Source organism: Lates calcarifer, linkage group LG3 (assembly GCF_001640805.2).
Source record: "Lates calcarifer isolate ASB-BC8 linkage group LG3, TLL_Latcal_v3, whole genome shotgun sequence".
NCBI classification, from domain to species: domain Eukaryota; kingdom Metazoa; phylum Chordata; class Actinopteri; family Centropomidae; genus Lates; species Lates calcarifer.
Window position 1 is genome coordinate 14,107,253 of NC_066835.1, and position 18,051 is coordinate 14,125,303.

The window sequence follows — 18,051 nt, forward strand, 5'->3', positions numbered from 1 at the left end:
CTGAGCTATGGCTAGCAACTGTCAAGATTGCCCCCCAGTGTTCGCGGAGGGCTGTGGTGAGTGAACAAAAAGAGCAGTGTAGGAAATGCTCCTGTTTGCCGCGCTGCCGCTCAGTTGACAAATTGCAAATTTAGTTCAGTGGCACAGGATACAGGATTCAATATGGATTAAGTGCATCTTTTAAATCTGAGCATGTGTAGCTCCCTCAAAAATCTATTCGATCACAAGACTTTGTTTCTTCACGTCTCTCTGCGCATGTTGTAAATAACTGCTGAGCTAAATAGTTTCTTTCATGTGTCTGTTTTGTGTGTGTGGTGTGTGTGTGTGTGGTGTGTGTGTGTGTGGTGTGTGTGGTGTGTGTTGCAGGTTGAACAAAAGAAGCAGCATGCATCCATCACAGAGACCAGACACTCCACACTGGAGGCTCAGCTACAGACAGAGAGAGAAGCTCTGGAGCGGAAAGAGAAGGAGGTAGAGTGAAGTTCAGTTTGAGCTTTGAGGTTTTTCAAAGCAGCTAAATTGGCTATTTTATATCAGTTTTAAATACAGTATTAGATCTTGATAGTGAAGTGGATACTCATAACAAGTTCAAATGTTAAACATGGATACTAATAATATACAAATATATTATACATTTATAACATTCATTCATTTTTTGAAAGTGGCACAAATATACAAATAAAAATGTGTTTTGGAGATGAAAATGAAAATACTTAACTATCTAGGAGGAAAGTATTTTTGATCAAACTTGGCACAAACAAACAACAAAATCTAAATCTAAAGAATCTTTCAGAATCAGGATAAGTATTTTCCTCCACCATGTAAAGGAAACAGTAATAGCAGGGAATAAACATTAGTGCTACGCTATCAAGGTCTGCATTTTTTGTTTAAGCACAGGAATAGAAAACATTAAGTCACTAAGAAACTCTGTATCTCTTTTTTAAGTCCTTACGTCGAGGTGCGCATTGTGCCGTCTCTAAAACACTTGTCATGTTTAACTGTCGCCTCAGATCTGTAACCTGGAGGAGCAGCTGGAGCAGTTCAGGGAGGAGCTGGAGAACAAGAGTGAGGAGGTGCAGCAGCTTCACATGCAGCTGGAGATCCAGAGGAAGGAGATCAGCAGCCAGCAGCAATACTTAGAAACAAGGGACAGCATACTTCAGGTAAACAGACGTCCTGTGGCTACAACGTTATATCACAAGATTGTGAAGCCTGGCTGTTCGATGGCATTGTCAGCCAGACAGTGACATACTGTATGTATTGTATTCTTTACACTTTTAATGTTTAATCTAATGTCTCACTTTTCTGTTTACAAACTGTTCTACTAAAGAGCAAAACCACAGGTTACTGGTGACTTTAAAAGTGCTCACAAACTGCAAAAATACTTTTGTTCTGATGTTTTTTTTTTTCTTTTAAATACGATATTTGCTCTCTAATTTTACTTTGCACATTTTTAGGATTTTTTTTGCCCATCATTCTGCCATGCAAAATCCAAGAGTGCCACTGCGATACATTTCCTCTTTGAGTTTTTTAAGTTTCAGTAGTCCGCCACAGGCTGACTCTGAGTCGACTTTCCGCATGACATGTTTATTAAAAGCCATCACATTAATAATCTCTGATTTTTGAAGGTGATGGAGGAGAAGGACAGGGAAATAGCACTTCTTAATGAACAGATCACTAAGCTTCAACACATGGAAACAGCCTCAGATAACAAGGTAACACAATATGCGTATACGACATAGAACCAAAGTCTATTTCGAATACGCATAGCTGCGTGTTAGTGCATCAGTGTGTGTGTTCTCTGGTTTCCCTTTTGCGCTTTTTTGTGTTTGCTCCCTTGTTTTTCATTTTTGTGTTTTTCGGTTTTTTTTTTTTTTTTTTTTTGGTTGTTTTATGCTTGTTTTGTCTCGGTAAGTAGGTCCACATCACTGTCTTTTGTTGTGAGGTGATCATTTGCCCATGTCAGGTGACTTATTAAACCCCTGAGTCTCTATGCAGCACTTACAACCTGATCAACTTCAGACATTTTAAATAAAAAAGCCAACTAACACTACGTTATTTAAGGCCAAAAGAATCATTCTACGCATAGCAGGGACTCAGAGGTTTATCCAAAAAACGGGACAGCCATGGACTCCTCAAATCTGATGTTTTTATGGTTTGATAATATCTGCGTTTTACTCCATAGGAAATTGATGAGCGGGATGAGCTGATAAAAGACCTGGAGTCCCAGGTGGAGTGCCTGAGGAGTGAGCAAGAGCGCTTGAAGAGGAATAACGAGGAGGAGCTTGACCAACTGAATGCAGTCATAGACAAACTTCAGCAGGAACTGGCCAACATTGAGCAGAAACAGGCTGCAGAGGAGGACGAGGACATCAAGGGTGAGCCAGAGAGCGGCGTGTGGGGGCCAAGTAAAGAGGAGTACGATGAAATGAAGCAGAGAATGGACTTGGCCACCAAAGAGCTCGATACACTGAAATCAGAGCACAGCAAGCTGCTGGAGACGTATCTGCACTTGAAAGAGAATGCAGAAGCTTTAGCTGAAACAGAAAAACTGGATAGTTCAGAGGGCGAGCTCAAAGAAGCGCTCAGAGAGAAAACTGCAGGACTTGTAGTCATGCAGGCCCAAGTGCAAGCTCTAGAGCAGAGCGCAACGTCCAGGGTGGAGGAGTTAGGGCTCCGTATCCGGGAGCTCGAGGACTTGCTGGGTGAAAGAGACAGTGAGTTGAGCAGCTGTCGCCTCCTTGTGGAGCAAACACAAAGCTTTGCAGATGGTCTCCAGCAGAAGGTCTCCAAGCTGGAAGAAAATCTGAGGGAGAAAGTGGCTGTAGCACTGGTCAGCCAAGCCACGCTGGAGGCCTTCCAGCAGCAGCAATCACAAGGATCCAAAGAAAACCAGGACCCACAGAGCCAGGCAGAGCCAAATGTGAAACCCAGCACAGAGCCCCATGTTCACGACTTCGGTTACTTTGGTATTCCCCAAATGGATTTCAGCGGACTCGGTCAAGCGCGACAGGTTCCCACAGGGAAGGTGGTCCATCTGACCCAGAAGCTTCGGGACCTGGAGGTCGGACTCAGCGGGATGCAGAAAGACCAGGAGCTCCAGAAACAGCTGCTCTCCAGCTCTGAGGAGGAGGTGCTAGAGTACGAGAGGAGGCTGGCTGTGCTCATGGACCTGCTCAGCCAGATGAAAGCCAGGACTCACCAGAGGACTTCATCCAGATTTGGAGGTAAAAGTTCAGTCAATAAGTGTAAAAACAGTTTGACCTTTCAGGGTCAGCATATATAAATAGCCCTGTTTGTGAGCTTCAGAGGTGCTGTTGGAAGATTTTGTTTTTCCCTGTTTGCTGTCTTTATGCCAACCTAAGCTTGGTTGTTGGCTGTATCTTTTTATTTAATATACAGACATAAGACTGATATCAGTCTTCTCATATAACAACTGGCAAAAAAGGGAGTAGTATTTCCCAAAATGTCAAACTGTTCCCTTAAAAAGTATTGAGAGGGCTCCTTTCAGTTTCAGTTCGATTCCAGTTGGTGATGGTTTTTTTATTTTTCCCTGCTCTCAGATTAATGATTAACCACCCCAGAACACAATGCAGTCATTTTGATTAAGTGACAGTGAATTGTTGTCTCTCACACAATAGTAGTTCTGATAAGTTTGCACCTTTGTGACCTTTTTTCTCAGACGTCCTCTGCTGATCACCAGCCGTCTGTGTCTGAGCTTCTTGAGGAGTTGGAGGAGGTCAAAGAGGATGACGTCAGCCACCAAACAGCAGCTCGACGGCTACAAGGAGAGCTGCAGCAGACTCCAGGAGGAGCTCCAAGTACTGTCACGTTAACTAGCTGCTTGTTACTAGCTGTGTTCATAACTTCTTGTGAGAGTATTTCTGATGTGTGCTGATGATCATCTGCTTTCTTTCTAGGAAAAGACACTAACGATAGAGAGACTACAGGACCAGCTTCAAAAGGTACGATGGAAAAATATGATCCTTTACATTTTTTAGAAACCGGTATTTTCTCCGAAGCAGGCGTGTTTACTGGCTAGTCCTGTCTAATACTACAACCTGGTCACTTTAGGCATCATCCAGTGGCAGTGAAGAGGTCAAGCTGTCAGAGCTTCAACAGGAACTCATGGAGGCTCGAGACGAGGCAGCAGCCACCAAAGAGGAGCTGAACAGCTGCAAGGAGAGCCTGGAGAAGCTGCAGGAGCTGCTGCAGGTACAGAGCCAGTTTAAAATCTTCACAGTTGCATCTTGTCTGTGGGGCTGTTTTCTGTGAAATCCATCTGTAGAGCCCTCTGTGTAGAGCCTATATTTGTTTGTTATGTTTTTGCAATTTTTCTATCAAAAACGTTTTATTTTGCTCTTGAAGTTGATACTTTTAGCTCTCTCATTTTTGGGAACTCATAGTTCAACAAACACATTTATGTATGTAAGCATTTATTGCTACACATTTTACTTATATTGTTTGTACTTTTAAAGGAGCGGGAAATGACCATTGCTCACCTTAAAGGAGAACTTTTCCAGGTAAGTCAGAAGTATTATAACTTGCATTGAAATTTGATGCACATTATTACCAGTGTATTTATATTCCTCTAAACATGATCATATTGCTGGTTTTTATGAAACCTCATATTCTTTTATGATACTTGGCTGTATGTATGGTATTTAACTGCCCGCCTAACTGTCCACCAGGTAAAAGCTGAAGAAGAAAGAGTCGACAGGACAGAGCTTCTCCAGGAGCTCCAGGAGGTCAGAAACGATGTGGCATCCACCAAAGAAGAACTCAACAGCTACAGGCAGCTTAAGGAGAAACTGCAGGAGGAGCTCCAAGTCCGTGAACTGTCTATTTCTAAGCTCAAAGAGGAGCTGCAGGAGCTGAGAAGGAATGTGGACACCACCAAAGAAGAGCTCAACAGCTACAAGCAGCACAATGAGAAACTCCAGGACGAACTGCACGTCCGTGAATTGTCTGTTTCTAAGCTCAAAGAGGAGCTGCAGGAGGCACGAACCGCTTTGATGAAGACGGCAGACTCTAGTCCTCCATCTCCTTCTCCCTCTCCCTCTCCCTCTCCGTCTCCTCAGCCTCAGTCCTCTGCTTCTTCCTCCTCCATCACCCAGCCCAAGAGGAAAGGAGTCAAACAGCCAGCTGGTAAGGGCAGCAGTGCCAAAGATAAACCATCACTGTCCAGGAAAAACTCTGCTGCTTCCAGCCAGTCCTCAAACAGATCTCACAGCTCGCGGCTGAACAGCAGCTCAGAGCAGCAGCAGCACATGGCTGTGACGGACTCGTTCACGCAGACCGAACCCCTCCAAATGTCCGACCTCAGTCCGGAAGACATGTCCGCCACCAAAGATGAGATGGACGAGGTGATCGGGAAGTTTCAGGAGAAGATCGTGCAGATGCAGGAGCTCCACGCAGCGGAGATCCTGGACATGGAGGCTCGGCATATTTCTGAGAGTGAGAACCTGAGGAGGGACACGAACGCTCTGGAGGACGAGTGTAAAGCCCTCAAGGCCGTCATTGACAAACTGCGCTCTACTGAGGTGAGGGCAGGAAATAAGAAGAAACATTTTTGATAACATTTAAGTTGCAGAGCATTCTGTCTTGTGTTTTTGTAGTCATCTATAATACAAATAAAGAATGATTTGAATTGTGTTTCGTCCTTTCTAGGCCCCCACATCAAGACAAGACCGTCCTACACCACAGTTCAAAGATGGATACACCAGTGGTAAGATATTACTTCTATGTCCAACTCCTCTGTTCACATTAGTGCTTGCTTTTTATTTTTGTTACCTAAAAATACACTAAAACTGACAATGATAAAATGTTTTTTTTTTTCCCAGCATTCTTTATGTGTTTTGGGGTTTTGCTTCAATAAACAATTTACTGAAGTAACCCGAGTGCTATAAACAGCACAGTCCTGAGAGAGCAGTCTGCTGTTCTGATTTCAGCACCAGTGTTTTTCTACTGTTATTCTATGTGGAAATATTCCCACAAGAATTGGTTATTTAAATACACTTTCATAATAAATCATCAATTCAAAATCTTTCACACATCCTCTGAAATGTAAAAACCCTTCAGGTTGTCTTGTCAGGCATATGTGAATGTTCTGTAGTCATTAACCATTTTCACTAATTTATTACAAGAGAATTTTTGTGCTCTTGCAGACAGCAGCTCAGACTACAGCCAGAGGACTGGATATGACGTCCCGAGCTTGCAGCAGGAGTTCAGGACGACTCCAGAAGGCGCCAGGAGAGACACTGATGATCCACTTCCTGACCGCATCAAGGTACAACCTCCAAATGCAATATCATCTGGAATTTTAGTTGTAGTATAAGTATTACCTCCAGCAACATTTTCTGTGTGGTGTTTGTTTTTTTTAGATGTTGCTCCGTGAGGTGCACCAGGAGGGCATGCAGGTGCTGTCTCTGTCCGAGCTTCCTATCTCTGAAGGTGAGCAGGGCGGCCAGTTCAACGTCCAAGGCTGGGTGAAAGAAAGAGACACTTTGCTCGCAACCGTGGAGTCTCTCAAAGGCCTCATCACTCAGATGCAGACTCACAGGGAAACACAGGTAGAGAAAACCCACCATGAGAAACTTAAGAGTTTAAAGTGGCATGGAAGATATCATGTTGGCATTTGGATGAGTCTTCCTTTGTGTGTTAATCTTCATCTGTGCCGCTGCCTTGCTGCAGACGTCGGGTAGCGTGGACTGGCGTGCGGAGCTCCTGGATGCAGTACGGCAGGTGTTCCTGAGGGAGCGGAGCGTGCTGAAGAACGCCCTCTACAGCCAGTTAGACCTGCTGGACACCAGTGACGCCATCATCCACCTCAATCAGCTGGAGCGCAGACTGGCTGAACAGGTCAGTTATAACAGCTGTAAAAAATGTGTGTTGTAGGAGGTGAGGTAAAGTGTAGGATCTAATTTTGGGGGAATGATTGATACTAGGAACTGAAAGTCATTATTTATGAATGCTAATCCTACTTAATGATTGAAATATTATTTAAATCTCAGGCTTTTACCCAAGAGACAATAGAAATCTTTACTTTATTATTAGTAGAGACAACCATCTCCTTTCATTCCTCCCCTCTGTTGTCATTTGAGCCTGTTTGTAACTATTAGGTTGTTGTTGTGTTGTGAACCTGGTACAGGATGCCCAGCACAGAGACGCAATGGGTTCACTCCACACCGCAGAGAGGTCCAGTCTCATCTCTGAGATTCATCAGCTCCGTGGTCAACTAGAGCAACTCCATCAAGGTGAGCCTGTTCAAAAAAAACTCTTTAAGCCTAGATTTTATTACCCGTAGTCATTATTCATTTTTGTATCAGCTCCACAGAAATATCACACAACCTAAACATAAACACTGGAAACTCTGTGACTGATATTTTTCTAATGGTTGTCATTCAGGTGTCCAGCCAGCAGCGTCTTTGGCTGGTGAACGCAGCCTGAGGGAGCTGAGGGAGGGAGGAGGAGCAGATGGAGCAGCGGAGGCTGACAGGCTGCTGGTGGAGGAGCTGAAGGTTGAACTGTCCCAGACTAAACTAGAGCTGGAGACGACGCTCAAGACTCAGCACAAACACCTCAAAGAGCTGGACACACTCAGGTTTGCACAGATATGTATACAAAAAAACTCAGATATATTTCAGTTACTACAAAGGTAAAAATACTTTTTAGGTCGTCTGGAAACGTCTTTGTGTTTACGGTAGAGCTATAGATAGGAAATATGAGGTGAGAGACTGGGAAGAACCCACGGTCAACAAACCTTAAATGATTCTGTATGACTGAAACACCTTAGCTCTACCTTCATTAAGATCATCTCTGTCTACAGGGCAGAGGTATCAAAGAAGGCTGCTGAGGTGGATGCACTCAGTGACCAGCTGACAGAGGAGAGGAAGAGAAGCAGAGACCTTCAGTGGGCTGTGGAAAAGGAGAAATGTCGAACTGGAAGAACTGAGGAGAGTAAGAGAGAAGAGCTGGAGGTAAGAATGGAGTAATTACAGGGGCATTTACAACAGAAAATGTTTTATTTTAGATTTACATTTTATACATCTGTCATTATTTTAAGAAGCTGTATTTCTGTTTTTCTCTCAGGACCTTCACCTCAGTCTAGAGGAGCAGAAGAGCCGTTTGGCCCAGCTGACCCTGACCCTGGACCAGGAGCGCCAGGCCTCCTCCCAGCTCTCCCAGCAGGCCGAGCAGGAGCACCTGAGTCTCCACAGACGCCTCCAGGAGCTTCAGGTCCAGCTGGAAACGGAGCGAGCCAAGGCCCAGGAGGTGAGCGCCGCGCTGGGGAGGGAGAGGGAGCTGCGGACTGGCATCTCCTCCGACAACGGCGCCTTCGGTGAAGAGCGCGTCGAGGAGGACAGCAGGGGGCTCGAAGAGGAAGGGAGTCTGCTAGAAAGGCTGCAGAGGGAGCTGGATGACAAGAGTGCACAGGTTGGATCTTTGTGATTTTCTGTACTCTGTTTGAATTTGCTGAGCTGTTCGTATTTCTAATCTTCTTTAACCTGGTTTTTCTTCTTCAGGTTGTACATCTCCTCAGTCAGGTGGAGGCCCAGAAGCTCGAGGTGGTGCGGAAAGAGGAGGAGCTAACTTTGGCGAGTCAGAGGTCGAGACGGGACCAGGAGGCGCTGCTGGAGGCTCGGGCCCAACTGGAGAGCCTGGAGGCACGAATTTTGGAGACACAGGAGCAGCTGGAGAGAGAGATGGAGAGGAGGAAGAGCCTGGAGGAGGAGAAGGAGAGACTGGAGGAGAGGTTAAACAGAGTAGGAGAGCAACAGCAGGCTGACAGCCACAATGTAAATGTCACACAATCACATAATCCTTACTTTTTAGTGACTTGTAGTAATTCTAAAATAGTGTTTGCTTTTTTCCATCTAGTTTCATGAGTCAGGGAGAATTAAAACCATATTGTGTTTATTTAAACAGCAGGCGGCATGGCACAGCGAGTCCACCGACCGCACCAAAGACTGGGTGTTCCAGCAGAAGAGTGGGAATGTTCAGTCTGCCAGCTCCAGCATATCCCCCCACCTGGAGGTCTCGCCGACAGGTCACACCAGCGGACCACATCATGGTCCTTGGCACACAGTCGACAAGATCGTGGGCAAACTCCACCTCGTTTCCTCGAAGATCCGCAGCATGGCGAGCAAAAATACCGGCAGGTAATTAATAGAAATGATTTTATATCAGATCGTCAAAGCTATATGATAGCAACTATATAACAAACAGCATCCATAAATGCATTGTGATGTGCATACCTGTAAGTTAACTGTTTATCAATTTGTACATGTTCTGCACAGGCTGACTGCAGAGGTCGACAGTGAAGAGCTGTCCTGGGTGCAGTCCAGTGTTGATGAGGTCATCACCATGCTGCAGCAATCCCCAGGTCTACCCTCCGTCCCTGAGGTCAGTAAATGGTTTTTTTTTTTTTTTTTTATTGTTTGTTTTTTGATGGTATCACTTTGCAGCAGGATTTATTTCACTCACTCAAACAATAAGTTAATGACATCTGTTGAGGTCTACACATGGTTGTGACTATTTGTCGATCCCCCGTGTGTTTCTCCCACAGAGTGTGTCCCTGCTGGCAGGAGGCTCCTCCAGCTCCTCCAACTCCCTGACGGAGCGGCTGCTGAGGCAGAACGCCGAGCTGACAGGTTTTGTCAGCCGTCTGACCGAAGAGAAAAATGATCTGAGGAATCACACGCTCCGTTTGGAAGAAGAGCTCCGACGTTACAGGCAGGCTGGACTGGGATCAGGAGACAGCGTAAGTACATGACAGAAACAGTACTGATGAGAGACTTAATAATAGAAGAGCTTTGTTTACTAGGGACATAGGTAAATAACTGATTATATATAAAAGCATTAAATGATTTTCTTTCCTCCTGCAGTCCAGCAGCAGGAGAGGAGTGTCGAAGATGGACTCAGGCAAGTGTGCTGCTTTCCCAGGAGCGGGAGGCTTGGACCCGAGAGAAGTTCCGTCTAGAAAAAGCTTTACATCTGGCTCAGTCCCAGGTGGCCCGACTCAGGGGAGAGATCAGGAGCGACACCCTGCGAGAGATAACAGGACCCGAGGCTGATAATGCTGCACTGAAGGTCAGCTGACAGATGCTAATACGTCATTTCAAATCAACTCAGAGAGTTTCACTGCTTATCCATCAAGGGTCGCCTATCCCAACTGACATTGGGCGAGAGGCGAGGTTCACCCCGCTTTTTACTCCTTTTCACTTCTCTCTCTCTCTACTTCCCACAGAGGATGTATGGGAAGTACCTGAGGTCAGAAAGCTTCCGCAAAGCACTGATCTACCAGAAAAAGTATCTGCTGTTATTGCTGGGAGGCTTCCAGGAGTGCGAAGAGGCCACGTTGTCGCTGCTCTCCAGGATGGGCAGCCGGCCGTCGCTCTCCAGCCTGGAGTCCCTCAGCCAGCGCCGCCGGGGCCTGATGCGCTTCCGATCTGCCGTCCGAGTCTCTATCGCCCTCTCCAGGTAGCTAGCTGGAGCTCAGGGTTTAGTGATAAATGTGAAGTAATCGAGATGACAACTCTCATTGTCATATTAATATAAATGATTGTTGTTTTCTGTCATTGCAGAATGCGTTTCCTTGTGAAACGATGGCACAAGGCGACAGGGATGAGCTCCACAACCTCCTGCACTGTCAACAAGAATGGAACAGGACAGACATTAGGTAAGTGTCATTTTTTATTTACAGCTTCCACATGTTGGTAAATATCACTTAACAGTGATGCTCAATACATTTTTCTTTCTCTCTCTCAGGTACAGAGGTGAGAGATTCACCATATCTTCACCCAGGAAGCATGGAGATGTACAGAGAAAGAGGCGGTGGAGGAGGAGTCTCCAGCGGCAGGGGGAGAAGTGGACGGGAATCCCCTCGATCAGCCGTCTCCTCCACACACCACAGGTACAACTTAGAACGAGGCTGCTACTAACAATTACTAACAGTGCCAATTAATCCAGTAATCTTGAAAAATGCTAAAGGGCTAGGCTAAAGCAAACCTTAGATGTGTTGTGGTGAAACATGGTTCCAGTTCTGTCATTGAAGAGCTGATCACTGTTGTCTCTGTGCTGTGCAGGTTTCACTTGGCTGGAGACCACGGAGCTCTCACCTGTTCACACCTGCAGAGCTACGACCCCGACCGAGCGCTCACTGACTACATCTCCAGACTGGAGGCCCTGCAGAGGAGGCTGGGGAGTGTGACATCAGGTAACACATGCAGTACAGTGGGTTTACATGCATGTTAGTGACAGAGTAAGAGAAACTTCATCTTAGCCATTTCTAACTAGGTTTCTTAAAGGTATGCTACTGCATGACCAAGACTTCAGTGCTGCAGGGGGAAATTATCCTTACAAATGATTCCTACATCATCATCTAAAACTTTTTTCTCATCATAGTGCAGTTTGGCCCCCTAAATCAGCCTCATGTTTTGTTCTCAAATTTACTTAATTCACTAATGTGTTTTTCCGCAGGTGCTTCTTCATACGCTCAATTGCACTTTGGCTTGAGAAGATAGATACTGACAAGTTACTTTGGCTTGAAGAAACTCAGTTGCCTTTTCTCGTGCTGAGCGCTCTGCTGTTTTCTATCATTCTGGTGTGGACTGTATCTTTCCATGTGGACCAAAACACAAAACATTTTTTATCAGTGTACGACATGTTGTATTCAGGCTTTTTTGTCGCCAGCACTTGAAAAACAGCTATGTTTGTAATTTAATCTGCCTCTTTGTTGTGGATGAACTACAATCATGTATATTTGTCTAATGCTAATTTAAGACCTTGTGATTAATTTATATGTTTGTGTTGTATGGGTGGAGCGTTACGTAGAGAATGTTTGGGTTTATTGTTAAGGAGGCTGCTACTGGATATCCTACACTACACTGTGTTTTGTTTAGGCCGGACAGACTACAGACGACATTTGTAGAGAACGTATTTTTGTAAAGCGTAGGAGCTTTGAATTTTCTGGGTATTTTGTCAAAAACTGAAATAAAGAGGAATACATTATTTGAAAGAGTTGTGTATTTCTCCTTTCTTGTTTAACAAACATCAAATTTTTTTGAGAGAAAAGCAGTTTTTCCTTCCATTTTTCTAGTGTTTTACATTGTTATATTCTTAGGATTAAGGTCATTTTCTTCATCCAGTTAATTCATTGATGCAGGTCAGGCATCCTTTGTTGAAGGGTTTCTTTACAGCCATTTACAAGATATTTTTATGCAGAGATATTCATATTGTGCCATAAGATCTTTGTGATGGTGTTAGGAATGTAATATAAAAAAAGAATCAAATAAGGGCAAAAAGTTTTTAAAGTTTATTTCTTAAGAAGACATTTGAACATTGTCAGCGGTTTTTCTGGAACTTAGAGAACATAAAGGGGGAAAGAAATAAACAAAATAGATCAAAATATACAGTTGATGAGCTCAAACTAAAGCTAAGTAGTGTTGTTTTACTGTGTTGATTTGATTCAGCTCAAGTGAAACTTACTGGTCACACAGAGGGTCGTTAGTGCTCGTTAACTCAACGAGGTCCAGCTGGAGAAACCCCTCATCAAAGCTCTTTGTGTCGAGGCCCAGCACAGCAACAGTCTGCTGGTAAACTCACACGCACACCTTATGTTGGACTTTTTAAGTAACCAGATAATATAATACCTAAGCTCTTCTCATCAGATACGGGATGTCTTCAGCAGAAACTATGAAACATGAAGGAACAGCATCATGATTCAGTTTGATGGTTGATGGTTTTTTTTTTTTTTTTTTGCCATGTGTGCAAATTTCCTCTGCAAGAAAAGATCAACAGTCTCTCTCAGGAAGCTGGCCACCTCAAGGTGTAATAGTAGCTGTTCTAGGAGCTTTCAAGTATATCACATGATCTTCACAAACTCCATCAGATCAGGAGAACAGCTACTAACAAACCTTGCAGTGGATTGAATTTGTCAGCTGCTCTATCCAAGGTCAAGAATGAACTTTCATCCACAGAATTTTTCAAGTTAATGGATAACTGCTGACCCCCCAGCTAATTCTCTCTCAACACAAATCTGGAATATAGAAAAGTAAAAGAAAAGTAAAACTTTCTTCCTGGTTTTACGCAGTGTAATAAAAATTCCCTCAGACTAAGGACCCACAGGCTTAATTCAGTCAACAGACACGTCCTCTTTCTTCAAGGCACTCTATTATTTCTCCATTTCTGTTATTTCAAGAATTCACATTGTGAATATGAGCATCAGCGTTCAAGTCAGAGTCACACAAGAGTATTTTGCTCTGGAAACACAAGTATCTAAAAATTACATGGTAGGCTGACATTCAGAAAAGTGGCTGAACTCCAGATCTAAATAAAGGGAGCATATAAGCACAGGGTTGATATTCAGACAGACAAACACAGTGCGTTCATCTAAAACCTCCTCAATTCAAGTCCCAGGAAGTGAGAGACCTTTGCTCCTTGCCTCTCGCTGTCTTCCTGCAGCCTCTCACTGTTTTCTCTTCTTGTATCTGATGACGGGGTTGTGAGGGGTGTGGATCATTGTGGTGTAGTTGATGGTGGGGAAATATCCGTCCACCAGGTCGAAGTCATACATGCGCAGTAAAGTGGACCAGATGGTTTTGATCTGGACGTAGGCAAAGTTCTCCCCGATGCAGCGATGACGCCCTGAGATAAAGTTAGGTGAAAATCAGAACCGTTATTAAATACTGACATGATCCTTCAGACTCTTTAAGATACGTGCATAAAGTATTCAGTTTTAAGTTATTCTTCTCACCGGCTCCAAACGGCACATAGGCAAACTTCTCCCCTGCAGCGAGGTTGTCATTCAGGTAGCGCTCGGGGTTGAACTCCATCCTCTCCGCCCATGTGTCGTGCAGACGGTGGTTGACAGTCGGGGAGACGCAGACCTGGTGGCCCACAGGGATGGTGTAGCCTGCCGCAGTCTGAGGAAAAAATTGAGCGAAATACACACAAAATGTTGTCCTGTGGCATACAGTTTTTATACAGCACTAATATAGAAAGAACTGACTGATGTGTAACTGGAACAAATGTAGAGAATATACAATGTGAATACTCATCCAGGTGGACTTACCTGAGGAGAGCGAGCCATCCTCATCATGGTCATGATGGGCGGGCGGAGACGCAGGGTCTCTTTTAAACAGCGCTCCAACAAACTGAGATCCTTCAGCTGAGGACAACACCAGGACAATATATCAGACTGTTTTAGTGAACCATGGTTCAAACACTGTGTGAAGAAAATATCTAGGAGCACGCCTGTCCACCTTCACTATTTACACCCTGTCTGCCTCAAGGACTAAAACACCCTTTTATAATATTTTGCATCTATTTTGTCTTTATGTACTGTGTAACAAACAATAAGGCTGTTGTAATGCAGGTTTTCAACTTATGAAAAGGACCAGGAGGGCGAAAAAGTCCATGTCTGTGTTACAGTTAGTCTATTTTGCCTGCACAATGGCAGTGCATCCTGATTCACTTTCTCTTTACTTGACCTGATTGTCAGACCTTCATGTTTGTTACTGCAATACATTAGTACAGCCAGGAGGGGGAGTATCTCTTTATTTTCTGTCAATCAGGGGGCATAATGATGTAGTAACCAGCAGGGGTGGAGACAAAGAAACCAAACATTTTTTATAATGTAAACACAACATATTGTATTTTATTTTGTTTATTTTTGATTAAGTACTACTATTATTTTATTTCTCTGTTATTTATTCGCAGTGTTGAAACACTCTACTACTCTGATGTGGTGTATTGAATTAATATCAGTCCATTGCTTGTATTGCCCAAAATACACCTCAGATGTAAGTTTTAATAGTGTTGTAGTGATTACAGTTTTTATCCTGATAATACTGCAAATCATAATCACAATATGATAATCATATTATACATTTGCACTGCAACTCATTCAGGTAAATGGGGGATTCTTACCTGATCGAAGTTGAGTGGAGGCAGGTCATCTCCGCACACGGCCCTCTGCTCGGCATAGCAGCGCTCCTGCAGAGCTTTGTCTCTGGCCAGGAAGAAGCCCATCCAGGCGCTGGTCGTGGAGGACGTGTGCTGACCCGCCAGGAGGAGACCAATCAGCATCCCAGCGATCTCGTTGTCGTTCAGGGGCCGTCCGTCTCTGAGGGCAGCACACAGGAACGTTAAGGTTTAGTAAAAGGTTTGCCTAGTCAGACATTTTGGTGATTCTCTTTGGATGAATGTCCACCATGACTGAAGGTGTCTTACTTGTAGGTGGCATCGATGAGGGTCTGCAGGATGTCATCGACTTTCTCTCCAGATCTCCTGCGTTTCTGAATCACCTTGAAGAAGATGTTCTTGATCTCTCTGTGAGCTTTGTCCCTCTTCCTACAACAAAAGAATTACACATTGTTCCCTGTACTGCAACAGTTTCTACATCTTTATCCTTCGTAATCAGCCTCCTCCAGCAGTCCTACCTGAAGCTGGGCAGAGGCAGCCAGCCGGGCAGGAGCCAGGCAGCGTGGCTGAATCCCCCGTCCAGGTCAGCGTAGAGCTGAGCCACTCGCTCGTTCAGCATGCTGCGGATCTCCTTCCCGTGGAGGCAGCTGCTGGCTGTCAGGATGATCAGCTCGGACAAGGCCTCAAACAAATCTGACACAAGCAAACAACACTGAACATCATCATATACCTGACATGAAATGTAATGCATGACATGGAATGACAGTATGTTAATGACACTATCAAAAACATGACTTTACAGATACTTTACAGATACTGGAGGTCTGATTACAAGTCTTTGGTTAATTTTTTCTAATATTCATGTTGTTTAAATTAAGTGATCTGTAAAAGGTCTTACTTCTCTCTCCGCTGTCTCCCCATCTCTGAAAATACTCTATGGTCTCTGCCTCGATGATTTTCACATGTTCTTTGAAATGAGCAATGTTCAGTCCAGTCTTCAACATCTTCTTTTGTTCCAGAAAGATCTGCAACAGGTTGAGGAAAATGGCAGAGTTAATGCGGCAGAGTAGTAACTTTTTCACTGATTTGACTCTTTCTTCCTAATGTACCTACAGTACGTGGGTTTGCTAATGAATGTGATCTGATAGTTGTGATGGACTCACAGGGTTTGGCACATCGTAAGCTACTCCTTTGCCAAACACTGGGGTGGTCAGTCTGGAGTAGACGTCCTCGGCGTTCAGGTCCTCATTTTTGCTGTTGAATAGCAGCGTGGCTGCTTCGCTGCCCAGCAGGTAGGTGAAGGTTTTCCCCACCATGGTGAAACTGAACACAGGGCCGTACTGTGAGAGGACAGCAGAGATACAAGGGGTTACAACACTGTTGGGGGTCAGGACAAAATAAGTCAGTTACAAGACAATTAATCTAATTCTTTCTCCTGTATTTGTTTTTTTTCCCTTCTGAATTACAAGACAACTTCAGCTTTTCCGGCCTCTATGACCTTTTTATCGCTTTTTATTTTCAGGTCATCCACCATATACTGTTATGCAACTTGTGGTGAAGGGTCACAAGTAGACATTGTAGTTTTTGGGCATCGGCAGCCACAAAAAGTCAGAACAAAAAAATCACTGAGTGAAAGGTAAAATGAGAAGGAAATTCATCTAAGTGATCTGTGTCCTTGCATTAGTGCAACTGTTTTTGATCACATGATGATCAGTGTCTATTCAAAGCCCATTCTGACACATGCAAACTGCTAGTTTTGTCCATAACCTAAAGATATTTACTTTAGCATCACAAAGGACTGAGAATACCATCTTGGTAATTTGGAGAAAATTTACTGAAACAATTGATTTGTAATCAAAGCATCTGCAGACGTAGCTTCAGTTCTACTATAATACTTACTTTATCATAGGCTTGTTCAAGAAATTCAATGGGACTTTTCCCAAATGCAATGGCATGGCCCAGGAAGGGGATGCTGGAGGGTATGTAAGGAGGATATTTCTGCAAAAAGAAGCAGTGGATAATGAATTCACACCGATACAGTGCATTTCAACAAACATTCCTGACACTGACTTTTTTTATGTTTTATGTTTAGCTTACCTGATCCTTGCCAGAGGACTGTTTGAGCAGCATTTTGGAAATATATCCCAGGGTGAGAGTGATGACAGAAGCTGCCAGAACTATGGAGGTCAGGTTGTCGTTCATTCTTCCAACAGTGTCCCCGAACAGTTTACTGCTCATTTGATACAAGTGCATCGACATGTTTACTGCCTAGGCTGAATATGATACCCTGCAAAAACAAGACTTTCACTGATCCACCAAAACCTTCAGACTAATCTAAATATCCTCCGTTGTTTCGCATAAAATCTAATATCCACTCCTCCAAACCTGTCCAAACTGTCCCTTCCTCTGATGTCCGTGTTGGGGGGACCGTTGGTGATATTCCCCAACATCTCTACCTGTCAACAACTGTCCTGCCCCCGCCTGACCAACGGAGGCTTCCTATTGGCTGTTGACGGCGTGTCCGTCAAGCAACAGCCACTGTGATTGGCTGCCGCTACCTGAACCGATGTCTTGCTATATGATGTCATCTGTACAGAGTGTATGGTCATCCGCTGCAAGACGACCATCGATTTGTAAGGATTTTCCCACAAAACGTTTATTAACAAAAGTGTTTTTCACTGTTTTTAACTAAGTTCTTTTCCTGAAAAGTCAGTTCCTTGTGTGGGTAAACGTGCAACTTATTTTCACTGCCCCGAAGTATACCTGAATACCAAGACATTTATAATTTATTGGATAAATTTAAGTTAGCTAAGTTAGCTGTATGACATTTACTGCTCGTGTTAGGGGCTAACCAGTAAAGATGTAACTGCTCCATTAGCAGTTGAATGTTAGCACAGTAGCAAATTAAAATAGCAATTCGTTCAATTTAATCTCTACAAAAGCACGGAGTCAAGTTAAAAATTTTAAATATGTTGTAAAGCTATAATATTTCCAAGTGAAATATGTAGTGCTAATGACCCTGAAAATCGTATTTATGGACTAAACACACGCAGACATTGCTTCCAGGTTATTATGTTGTTGCTGTAATATTTTATGCTGTAATTTTTGTTGCGACTGACACAATTG

The 18,051-nt window shown here is 43.9% G+C and overlaps 2 protein-coding genes across 2 annotated transcripts in view; one reads left to right on the forward strand and one right to left on the reverse strand.

The window, feature by feature from the left end:
- Positions 1-12,019, forward strand: part of akap9 (A kinase (PRKA) anchor protein 9) — a 58,749-nt gene extending 46,730 nt beyond the window's left edge. Inside the window, 30 exon segments of the mRNA XM_051069189.1 lie at positions 367-471; positions 1,011-1,163; positions 1,629-1,715; positions 2,186-3,283; positions 3,683-3,751; positions 3,753-3,821; positions 3,921-3,965; positions 4,075-4,215; positions 4,479-4,523; positions 4,692-5,543; positions 5,671-5,728; positions 6,168-6,289; positions 6,384-6,572; positions 6,694-6,861; positions 7,151-7,256; positions 7,408-7,603; positions 7,829-7,979; positions 8,092-8,436; positions 8,526-8,798; positions 8,929-9,161; positions 9,300-9,405; positions 9,569-9,763; positions 9,827-9,834; positions 9,893-9,926; positions 9,928-10,092; positions 10,250-10,482; positions 10,587-10,681; positions 10,771-10,915; positions 11,088-11,218; positions 11,482-12,019. Coding sequence (XP_050925146.1) covers positions 367-471; positions 1,011-1,163; positions 1,629-1,715; positions 2,186-3,283; positions 3,683-3,751; positions 3,753-3,821; positions 3,921-3,965; positions 4,075-4,215; positions 4,479-4,523; positions 4,692-5,543; positions 5,671-5,728; positions 6,168-6,289; positions 6,384-6,572; positions 6,694-6,861; positions 7,151-7,256; positions 7,408-7,603; positions 7,829-7,979; positions 8,092-8,436; positions 8,526-8,798; positions 8,929-9,161; positions 9,300-9,405; positions 9,569-9,763; positions 9,827-9,834; positions 9,893-9,926; positions 9,928-10,092; positions 10,250-10,482; positions 10,587-10,681; positions 10,771-10,915; positions 11,088-11,218; positions 11,482-11,525 — 5,661 coding nt within the window. The 3' untranslated portion in view covers positions 11,526-12,019.
- Positions 12,020-12,293: 274 nt separating this feature from the next.
- On the reverse strand, positions 12,294-17,363 carry LOC108879466 (lanosterol 14-alpha demethylase). Its single transcript, XM_018670741.2, has 10 exons — positions 17,023-17,363; positions 16,825-16,923; positions 16,089-16,265; positions 15,824-15,950; positions 15,444-15,618; positions 15,235-15,354; positions 14,932-15,127; positions 14,075-14,170; positions 13,757-13,925; positions 12,294-13,647 (listed from the first exon to the last, which is right to left on the reverse strand). The coding sequence occupies exons 1-10, from the start codon at positions 17,182-17,184 to the stop codon at positions 13,469-13,471; spliced, it is 1,500 nt and encodes a 499-aa protein (XP_018526257.1). The 5' UTR covers positions 17,185-17,363; the 3' UTR covers positions 12,294-13,468.
- Positions 17,364-18,051: the final 688 nt, after the last annotated feature.

What these genes read in the sequence shown, in the direction of transcription:
- LOC108879466 (XM_018670741.2), bottom strand. Translation starts at nt 17,184, where the DNA reads ATGTCGATGCACTTGTATCAAATGAGCAGTAAACTGTTCGGGGACACT. An exon ending in GGATGGCTCGCTCTCCTCAG is followed by an intron (nt 13,926 to 14,074) that starts GTAAGTCCACCT and finishes TTTTTTCCTCAG; the next exon opens with ACTGCGGCAGGCTACACCAT. An exon ending in CTATGTGCCGTTTGGAGCCG is followed by an intron (nt 13,648 to 13,756) that starts GTGAGAAGAATA and finishes ACTTTATCTCAG; the next exon opens with GGCGTCATCGCTGCATCGGG.